Source organism: Lissotriton helveticus, chromosome 7 (assembly GCF_964261635.1).
Source record: "Lissotriton helveticus chromosome 7, aLisHel1.1, whole genome shotgun sequence".
NCBI classification, from domain to species: domain Eukaryota; kingdom Metazoa; phylum Chordata; class Amphibia; order Caudata; family Salamandridae; genus Lissotriton; species Lissotriton helveticus.
Genome location: NC_136068.1, coordinates 84,172,895 through 84,183,688, shown reverse-complemented (window position 1 = coordinate 84,183,688; position 10,794 = coordinate 84,172,895). Strand labels below are relative to the sequence as shown.

The 10,794-nt window shown below is 47.8% G+C and overlaps 1 protein-coding gene across 1 annotated transcript in view; it reads right to left on the bottom strand.

Annotated features, from left to right (window-relative positions):
• Positions 1–6,058: 6,058 nt before the first annotated feature.
• MRPL51 (mitochondrial ribosomal protein L51) overlaps positions 6,059–10,794 on the bottom strand; it is a 43,925-nt gene continuing 39,189 nt past the window's right edge. The window contains exon 4 of the mRNA XM_078651571.1: positions 6,059–6,354. Coding sequence (XP_078507697.1) covers positions 6,158–6,354 — 197 coding nt within the window. The 3' untranslated portion in view covers positions 6,059–6,157. The remainder of the gene's footprint in view (positions 6,355–10,794) is intronic.

The following is a 10,794-nucleotide window of genomic DNA, read 5'->3' as shown; positions in this document are numbered from 1 at the left end:
CATTTTAGAATGGCTTTCTTGCTCAACTTCAGCCCAGGCTGAGAGCTCTAAATCATTCCCCAGTACGCAATCTACAGGCAAGTTTGGTGACACTGCCACTCTCTTGTGGCCAGTGACACCTCCCCAGCTGAGATTGACCACTGCCATGGGATGATCTCTCTGTACTCCATCAATATTGGTCACCTGGTATGTGGCACCAGGTAAAAGTTGCCTTGAGGGGACTAGGCTCTTAGTCACCATAGTGATGCTAGCCCCTGTATCTCTATAGGCCTCAACTTTTATACCATTGATGAGGGGCTCCTGTCTGTACTTGCCCAAAGTGTTGGGACAAGTTGTGAAGTTGGCAAACCCCATGCCAGTCTCACAGACAAGAGTATCTAAGTCAGGGAACCTGGTTAGGCCAGAGTCCCCAGGAACTCCCAAAGTAAATGCACCCAAATTCTTGGGGGCACTCCCACCACCTGGGGGATTACTACTAGTAGTAACAGGAGGTTTGGGAATGTTACTTGGGGGTATGTTTTCCTTATTGTTATTCTTTGGGCAACTGCTGTCAGTTTTTAAATGACCCACCTGTTTACAGGGATAACAATAAGGTTTCTTCTGGTTATTGGAAGTGTCTTGGGACCCACCCCCATTCTTGGAGTTTTGGGGCCCTAGGGAAGTTTTCTCTGAAGATTTATCCCCACCCTTCTCTTGAGGCTTGGTTGATTCCTTTTTCTGGTCACCACCTTGGTTCTTGGGCCTAATCCTGGTTCTGACCCATTTGTCTGCCCTCTTACCCAATTCTTGTGGAGAGGTCAGATCAGAGTCTACCAGGTGCTGGTGTAATAACTGGTTCTGACAATTATTTAAGACTTGCTCTCTCATAATTAGATTATACAATCCCTTGAAATCAGTAACCTTACTACCCAGTAGCCAGCCTTCCAAAGCCTTAGTGGCACAATCAACAAAGTCAGACCAGTCCTGAGACTGAGTTTTCTGGGTGTCTCTGAACAGCAACCTGTACTGCTCAGTGGTTAAGCCAAACCCATCAACCAGTGCATTTTTCAGGACCTGGTAATCATTAGCATCCTCCACTCTTGCAGTGAGGAGCTTATCTCTACCTTTACCATCAAAGGAGAGCCACAGTATAGCTGCCCACTGACTCTGGGGAATGCACTGCACAGTGCAGGCCCTCTCCAAAGCCGCCATCCATTTCTGGATGTCATCCCCTTGTTTAAAGGGGGGCACTATCTTAGTCAGGTGTTTAGTATCTAAACCCTTCTCTCTATCTCTTGGGAGATTGCTGCCACCAGTGGGAGCTAACCCACTCATCTGCTGCTCTCTAGCAAAGGCAAGCTTCTCTTTGGCCAGGGCAAGTTCTTCCCTTTCAATCCTCAGTTTAGCTTGTCTCATCCTTGCTTCATGCTCTCTTCTCTGAGGGGAAGTCAATCTCCTCTGGGGAGAGTTCCTTCTCCCCTGAGAAGAGGCATTAGAGTGCAGAGATCTAATGGAGTCCCTAGAAGGAGATCTATCTCTCCTAACTCCAAGGTTAGGCCTCATTAGGGTCAGTACTGGGGGTCCCCCAGATCCTTCCCCAAGTAGGTCTAAGTTGGCCCTAGTTAGCCTTCTGACTCCCTCAAGACCTTTGTCTACCTCATCCCCAGAGAGTTCCTCTTGATCCTCCTCCTCAACTGCATTGGCAGTGTTGGGGAGGTCTGGATCCCCAGAGGTTCCCTCCAAGGCTGGCATATTCTCATGTAACTGAGAAATCTTTCTGGCATCATATGTCTCTAAGAGACCTATCAGAAAGGGAATGGTGGGGTTAGACCCCTGCTTCAGTTTCCTGGAGGTACAGACTTGTCTCATCTCCTGGAAACTGAGAGCTGCATATCTTGAAGTGACCTGTGGAGGGTCAACGCTCACCAGGGGAGTCTCAGTGGACTCTCCATGGTTAGACATGCTTTTCTAGTGAGGTGTAAGTGGTGCACTTACCTACACTATATGTTTGCCTACTGATCCCTTGCTAGAGTTGTAGTTTAGGGTGTGCTAGGCCCTAGGAGCTACAACAGCTGGTTCAGTAGAACTCAGAGTATTCTAAGCTAAGTTATATGTACCTTTAGTACTTATGTGATCTTTCACAAGATATTCTTAGGATATGTGTGGTAAAACAACAGCAAGCTCAAATCCCAACCGCTGCTCACCAATGTGAGAAGTTGGCCTGATGTGCAGTGCTCACTATTCTAGTGATCACTATATATCAGTCCAAACAACCCTTATTGATGATTGGTTGTAAGTCAACCTTATAGACCAGCTATCCTAGTAGCATGGATACGAGCAGTCTAAGGCTAAGACTCTAGAGGGCGTGTTAAGCCAGCTGTTTTACCATCACATTACCCCTTGAACACCCAGTGAAAGGACACCACACAAGTGGTATGAAAATAAACAGTGTATTTATTAGAATCACAACAACCCTGTCCTCTTTATGAGGACAGGGTGCTAGGCACACAACAAAACTCTTACGAAAATACTTAAGTTAGCACAGTATATACAAATGCCCGAGGGGCACGAAAAACCATATACTCTAAAAGTGGAATGCAAAATTACTAGCAGGTAAGTACAGTACTAATAGGCTTTGGAATCGCTAGGACTTGACTAGGGAATCGTTAGATTACTTCTAGGAGGCCTAGGGGACTCGGGTGCAGAGTGTGCACTCTCACGCGGGATGCGGGACAAAGTCTATGGAAGCTAATAACGCTAAACTTAGTGTTCACGGGCGAACCCGACCTGGTAGGGAGAAAACGACAGTGGATCCTGACCCTTGGATAGTGAGGCTATGCTGGGGCACCGAAATGCCGAAGTTACCTAGCCCAGGGGCTGCAGCTGCATATGTCTCAAAAGACGTCGGGAATCCTCGTTGCCGGACCAGGAGCCTGGAAGAAAGATGCTGGCAGGCGACCAGTGAAGAGAGTTCGAAGTGATCCAAGCCTGGATCTGGAAGATGGATGACACCTGAAAGCAGAGGGGACCAAGTTCGTGACTACTAGCCAGTAGTCAGGTGGCACCAGGAGGGCACCGGATGGTAGTCACCTCGACTAGGTGAGTGGGCGACGCTGTGCTCTGCAGATCTCACGGACCAGGAGGCGTTGTCGGCGACCAGGATGGAGGGGCGAGCTGTCCCACGATGGATGAAGCTGTCGGCGTCGAAGTACCCAGGATTGGGCAACAAAGCCTTGGCTAATTCAAGCCCACGCGGTGGACTCAAAATGGCGTCTTGAGTGGACCAGGAGGGTCCGGGGTGCTCCTCTTCTGGAAGGGAGCAAGAGCCAGTCTGGAGCAACCAGACCAGCAGCAGTGATGTCGTCGGGCGTCGTTCGGAAGGCCACAAGCCAGCGGGCTAGTAGCCAAACAACGCGGTGAGCAGCAAAAAGCAGAAGGGCCCCACGCCGATCGTGGAGATGCTGGGGGGCTACTCTTCAGTGCTGGAGCTGCTCAGGGTCGGGGCTTCTCGGACCCCAAAGCACTCACCAGGAAATTACTCGGCGGGCTTGCTGTGCAGAAGTCGTGCAGTCTTGGCAATAGTCGGTCCCTTGAGGTCTCGTCGCACTCACGGTTCTCAGCTTGGCTGTAGAGGTGAGTAGAGGTCGGAGGTGCCAGGGAAGCCGGGTCTTGTCGAGCTGGGCAGTCGGATTCCGGAGGAAGGACGTGCAGCAGACCGCAGTGTTCTTGATGGTGCCTGCGGATGCAGGGTGACTACTCCTTAGCCACAAGGGAGAATCTTGAAGAAGGAAATCTTGAAGTCCTTTCGTAGAAAGTCGTGTCTTGATTCCAAAGATGATCTGATTTGGAAGGGGGCCAGTCCCTACCTTTATCTGGGAAAAGGGGGCTGGCACGCGACTAGGTCCTGCCCTATGGGTGGGACCAGGAGGGGGGTGGTTACACCCACTTCCTTGGCGGGCTTTTCCCCAGCACAGGGTCTGGAGTGTCCCTGGAACTGGTTCAAGCCAGCCTATGCACAGTGAGCACCGGGGTGCCACGTGCAGTCACCTTCCTCTGAAGCCCTGCCTACCTACAATACACAAAATCCTGTCTGGGACGGTGCTGGCACCGCCCCTGGCAGGAAACCCTTTGTCCTTATCTCCTGCTCTGGGAGGACTCCCAGCAGCAGGAGGGCAGACTTGTGTCTCGGTGGCAGCATCCATTTTGTGGAGCTGAGGCTCTGTTTGACTTTAACCGGGGTTAGGGGTTACATACATGTCGTGTCCCTCTAGAAGGGTGGAATGCTAACCCCGTCACCAGAATTGGCGAGGGGTTAGTATTCCAATTCGTATGACACCTTACTCGACATGTTTTGATAAAGCGATACCAGAGTTGGCATATAACCGCGAGGATTATAATGCACTTAAGAGTATATGGTATGCGATATCATGGAAACGGCTAAGGGATGGATCCCGAAAGCCGCAGACAGGCTCAGCTCATGCCAGAGCACCATCTCACACGATTCCAAGCACTCTGCCTTCAGGATTGTTAAGGCCTGCCATAGGAGTGACTGATAGGAGATCTGTGTGTCCATTTTAGGGTTAGATATAGGTATACTATATCTAAAGCAAGGGGTGATTACACCACCTTGCCCCAGCTGTCAAGCAGCCAGTTGTGTCAGTTTTGGATGGCCAGCCAGGGGTGGCATAATACATGCTGCAGCCCCTGGTAGGCCCTGGGTACACCTATGCCCTGGGTACCTAAGGTACACTGTACAGGGACTGATAAGGTGACTCAGTATCCAATTTAGATATGTACCTAAGGTACATGGAATCCATTTTACAGAGAGAGCAGTAGGCCTGGGGCCCTGAATAGCAGGGCCCCAGGTCAACTAAGTCAGAAAACCAGCAAAACACCAGGCAAAAAGTTGGGGGCAACCATAGTCCGGGATCTACCTTCCTACAAATAGGGTTGAGGTAAATTTACTTACTCGTTTATTTCTTTTGACAGTGTTGTAAAGCATAGCATGCTGATTGAGTCCGTCGGTGCACTCAGTGGAGAAGTGTGGCTCAATGGTTAGAGCGGCAGACCCTGATGCAGAGGTCTAGCCCGGGACCAGGGTTCAATTCCCCGCCTCGGCGGGTCTTGGGCTAAAAAATTCCACGGACCCGATCATTCTCACCTCAGTGCCTATTCCAATCATGGAGTCTCACTCTGCAACTCTGGGCAATAGCTTGCTTAATCTCCAAAACGGCCCCCACAACGCTAAGGATGCCTGGCCTCCACCTTGGGGGTGCCCAGGAGTGGACACCTCACAGGGAAAACCAGGATGGGTTCCACAGTGGTATTCGTACAAGCGCCTTGAGACCCTTGCGGGTGAGTAGTGCGCTATACAAGTATCAATTTACAATTTAGTTTAGTTCTTGTGTTCCAATTTATCCAATTAATGTTTGTGCAACTACTTACAGCTCTTTCCAGTAGACTGACTGACCCCTCTCCATCTCAGAACCTTCTGACTTAGACAGATTTCAGGCAAATCTAGCCCAGCTGCCTGGCATATTACTTTGTTCACACTAAGCAAATTAAGAGGGAGGCCTTGCCTATGTAGACCAGCAGGTCACCTATATGTTGCTAAGGATTACAAGTGCTTTATCCCAGCCCGCTTTGCCATACGCAGCACTGCCACCTTAATGTGGGCTACAACGAAGTCACAACATCCTGCTCATATTCAAATTTCCTAGAATGGCCCGCAGAAGTCGCATAAATCCCTGCAGTCACACAATATGGAAGTTGGGCCCCCATGCTACAAACCTCAACCAGGATCTGGGTATTTATTTAAAAATCAAGACTGCCTGTCACCGAGGTGACATTTGTGATCCGCCTGCGTCAGGCCTCGATACAGCACTGCAAGAATAAGATGGACCCTAACTATTAACTGTGGAATATTTCATTCTGTATGGTATTGTAACCTGTGCATTTGCATTGCTGACGTTCACCTGAGAGTTATTTTATGTATTTTGTTTTATTGTTTAATAAAAAGATTTATTAAAAAAAAAAAAAAAAAATCAAGACTGCCATCAGTAAAAGCGGAATACAAAAAGCTGAGAAAATAATCTTTATTTGACACAAAGATCCCTCTTCCCTTCATTCCTCCACTTTGGAACTTTCTGACAATATCACAATCTTCCTCCTGCAAAAATCAGCGGTGTTTGCCATATCGGTTGAAGCGTTTGTACAGGAATCGAATGCGCTTGTTGAGATTGTGAAGGTCTTCTGTAAACATACGGTAGCCCACAAAATTCTTCTTTCGGATGCAGCGTTGCAGTTCATTGCCTTTCCAGGCCTTCAGCCATTTAGGGGCGACGATGAGATCCTTGGGGTGCGCCTTGAAGTCTCCTATATGGGAAGAAGGGAAAGACATATAGTCATCATATGGGAGGACTAAATGTACTCCATGGTTTCGTTGCATGCTCCATTGTAGGTGAAGATCCTACAGGCTGCAAAGGAACAACCCCAATAAAATGCATTTAATCTGCTTCGGGGGAGGAACCTCAGCGAGGATATTACTTACCTGTGGTCAAATGATATCCTTCACCTGGCTGCTTTTCCTCTTCTGAGGGACAATTTATTGTAGAGATAGGATTTGAATTCCTTTTGTTAAATGTGGTTTTGGTTAAAATGTCTAGAATTTGTCAAATGGGGCAGATCGGGAGACATTTTTTTTTTGCCATCCTTTACTCCCATATAGAAGAATAAATAAAAAATAAAAAGTAAAAAGGACAAAGTCTCCTAAAAACCTTATTCTGTGTGAACCAGGAACCCCACTCACTGCAAACACCAAGGTAAAATATAGTTACAGCATGTTACAGGTTTATTGTAAAAGTCGTGATTTTTTTTTGGTGGGCGGGGGAGCTTGGGGCCAAGCAATTTCTATTTTTATCACATAGCAAACTATGTGCAAATTCCTCCAGGTAGTTCATGGAGAAATTGCCATGGTGAAAGAACAAAAAATAGTTAACCTAGGCACAATTTGCTCCGAACAAAGTCAAATCAGCCACGAAGACCATTTTGTGCCGGACTGTAACTTATACCCAACAACTCAGTCAGACCATGTTAGTTTTGAAATGACAGTCCAATCACATCGGAAAAGGATTTAATTATTTACCCAGATTACTTCAAGGTAATCACCTCAACCCTTAGTTCTATTTTCCTTCCTTGGAGTCCAGGGTGATTGACGGTGCGTGAATGGAGCTGACGAAGTGTGTACGTTTCATACAAAATCACTTTGTCCTAGCTCAAATTTAAGTACTGTTCACCCAAATCAGAGGGTAGAATATCCCACATCTGGAGTAACTCTTACCTGCCACAAAGGCCAATCAAGTCCTCCATTAGCTGGGATGGAAAGTGAGACACGAGTGGAACCAGCGCTTGAAGGAAACACTTTTAAAAAAATTTTTTACACCAAATTTTGTTTCTTGGGATTGTTGTGGGGAGTCATGTCCCTGTGATTTACTAGTTATTTTAAATGTTTAAATATGTGCTCACGCTGAGCTGGCTTTAATTCTATCTTGTTTTTTGCTTTATTTTCCTCCGGCTTGTCTTAGTTTTTAATAGCAAGTTGCTGCAAACTAGCGCTCCATCTCCTGCGCTGGGAGCAAGAGAGCTCAAGTTTTTTCTTCTGCACTCGCTTAGTCGTTCAACTTACTACGCTGCGCCAGTCAGCAGGATTTTGTCAGACAACACGGAAAGTCTTCCTGGTCTCACTTACTCCCAGGGCTTTAAGTGGGCCGGGTCTCGACGGTTTTTAGCTTACATGTTTTTAAGCCACGCCCTCAGTTACATTGGCCACACCCCTTTGAGAGACTAACTCCCCTCCCCGCCCCAGTTTTTTCATCCCACTTAAAGGCCTGCTTACTCCCAACATATATATCCTCTTTTTAGATTCATGCTCTCCTCAGTCACACAGTTCCACTCCCATCAGGAACAACATGCCCTCCCTGCCCCCATTCAGCAACATTACCGCTTGCTGGGTTCATTCTGCTCCTCCTCACTTATTTAACCCGACATATTAATCAACATGCATGTTAATGTGTGCTCCCTCCAGAGACACCACTTGGACATCCACAATCTCATTCAAGATGCACATCTGAATCTCTTCATCAAAGAGGCTTGGATTCATGAGGCACTTGCATTCGACCCGATTTCTCCACTCTGTTCTAAAGCTTTGCACCTCCCTCAACTCAATAAAAGAGGAAAGGTTTCGATGAAACTTTAGAAGCATCCTAAACTGCATCACACGACGCATGATCCTTTACTGCATGCAGAAATGATGGGCACCAAGATCACCACTGCTCCTTCTTGCTCACTTACCTGCATTCTAGCTCTCCTGGGTCTGCTAATAAATGTTGCAGTCTCTTAGCCGAGTTCCTTTCTACAGTCATACTGCTCTCGTAGCAGATTTCAATATTTGGGCAGAATATCCACCCGCCTAGAATCTTCCACCCTTGCTGACTTCACACCTTTGAGATAAGTCCAGCTTATGACTGGTGTCAAACTTTGCCCACCTAAACTTATTTGATTGAAATTCCCTCCAGCTCCCCAAACCATGGACTAATCACTAGGCCTTTATCGGCCTCTTCCCACACATTCAACTTTCAGAACCCTCTGTGCTCTTCTCTTTCCTAACTCTTTTTTGGAAACGTTTTTATTAAAGAAATAAAGCAATTTTCATACATCAATATTGGCATGACAAATACAGATCACATTGTTTTGCATATATACATTCACTCCTTCAATTGTAGAGGTCCACCTCCAGGCTGGTGGACATAGCATTTAAAACAAAACCATTTAGCCACTCTCATCTGAGTCGTAATTCTCAGGGAGCGGTGGTTCGCAGATATCACCTCGGTAGGAGTTCCAGCTCCCCCATACCCTTTCCCACTTTTTGGGACATCCCCGGTATATAAAAAAAAGACTTCTCCGCAACCATTGCCAGGTCCATGTCTGCACACCACTGGGTTAGGGTAGGACTGGCCCCGGATCCCCATCTCTGCGCTATGTTTCGCTTTGCCACTGTTTCTCCCACGGTCACCCACCCCTGCGCCGTTGTATTTAAATCTGTTGGTTCCCAAATATTTAGCAAGCAGTACCTTGGCTCTGGCAGTACCGTGATTCCCGTAACCTGGGAGAGCGTCCTCATCACTGCCATCCAGTATATTCCTATTGTGGGGCAGGTCCATATAGTATGGGAAAAGGTCCCTGGCTCTCCACACCTCTCAAACATTGCGGTGTGTCTGCACTTCCAATTTTATGTAATAGCACCCTTGTGTAGTATGTGCGGTGCAGAATTTTGAGTTGTACAAGACATAGCCTTGACGGAATTGCCACCTCTTTCGGGGAGGCAAGTGCCTCTTGCCAATCCGCCTCATCAATGTCTCCCACATCCTTTTCCCATGCAGCCTTGACTGTTCCTGTAGGGTCAGGTCTGTTATTTATTATTTTTTTATAAGTCATTGAGATCGCCTTTTTTTGGAGATGATCGGTCAAACGCCTATCCTCTAACGGCGAGGACTCCTCTGGGGTCGCGTCTGGCGGTAGGACTGATTGCAGGGTGTGCCTAATCTGCATATAGCGAAATCGCTCAGTTTCAGCTAGGCCATAGGTGGTCTGCAGGTGTGTGAAAGGAACTACCTCCCCCTTCTTCCACAAACCCCTACCGACGAAATCCCTATAGTATCCCACTTCCTGAATCCCTTGGAGTTGCCTAGTTTACCGAGTTTTTTCGTGTCCCATAACGGCGTTGCCAAGGTAACCACTCCTTCCCATCCCAATGCACGCTGAGCCATAAACCAAATGTGTATCGTGTGAAGTGTTGGTCCGGTAATCGAGTGCTTTCGCCTCTTATTATATAGGGCATCCATGATACCTGCCGGCTCCAAAAGATGTCTGTCAAGCCTGAACGCTGGCTCCTCTTGGGGGACATGCAGCCACTGGTTGATCGGGACTAGGTGCGAGGCCCAATAATAGGCTCTGATGTCAGGCAGAGCAATTCCACCGTCATACCAACTCCTGCTTAATTTCTTCACAGCACTGCGGGCGCCCTCCCATCCCATAACAGAGTAGTTATCTCTGCCTCTACTGCCCCGAGATACTTAGATGGGACCAGGTACGGGGTGTTTTGCAATGCATATAAGAATAGCGGCAGCGCCACCATCTTAAAAAGCGCGGCACGACCAAGGAGTGTAAGAGGCAGTGTTCGCCAGTGTTTGACATCCTGTCTGAGCCGCAGTAGCGGCTGTATCAAGTTTCTATCAATGAATTGCTCCCGGTCATGTGTGATAAATATTTCTAGATATTTGAAGCCATCCGTGACTACTTGTAGTGCGCACCCTCTCGGTAGCCGAGGTGGTGAGCCCCGCAGGACATATAATAACGATTTATCCCAATTAATCGTGTATCTGGACACTCTGCCATATGCGGCGCAGATGTCCAGCAGACAATTAATAGACCGCGCTGGGGAAGTAAGGTATAACAGGATGTCATCTGCGTATAACGAAATTCGGTCTTCCCAACCTAGTGCCCAACGTATGCCCCTTAATGTGAGATCTTGTCTGACCCACCCCACCAGAGGCTCCAAAACTATTGCAAAAAGTAGGGGTGATAACGGACATCCTTGTCTCGTCCCTCTACCTAGGGGGAACTCTCTGGAGAGTCATCCGTTAACCACCACTCTCGCCAGTGGTTGCTTGTATAATAGTCCGACCCATTTACAGAAGTTGGGGCCAAAGCCCAGATGCTGGAGAACCGCGAAGGGCCATTCCACCAGGTCAAACCCCA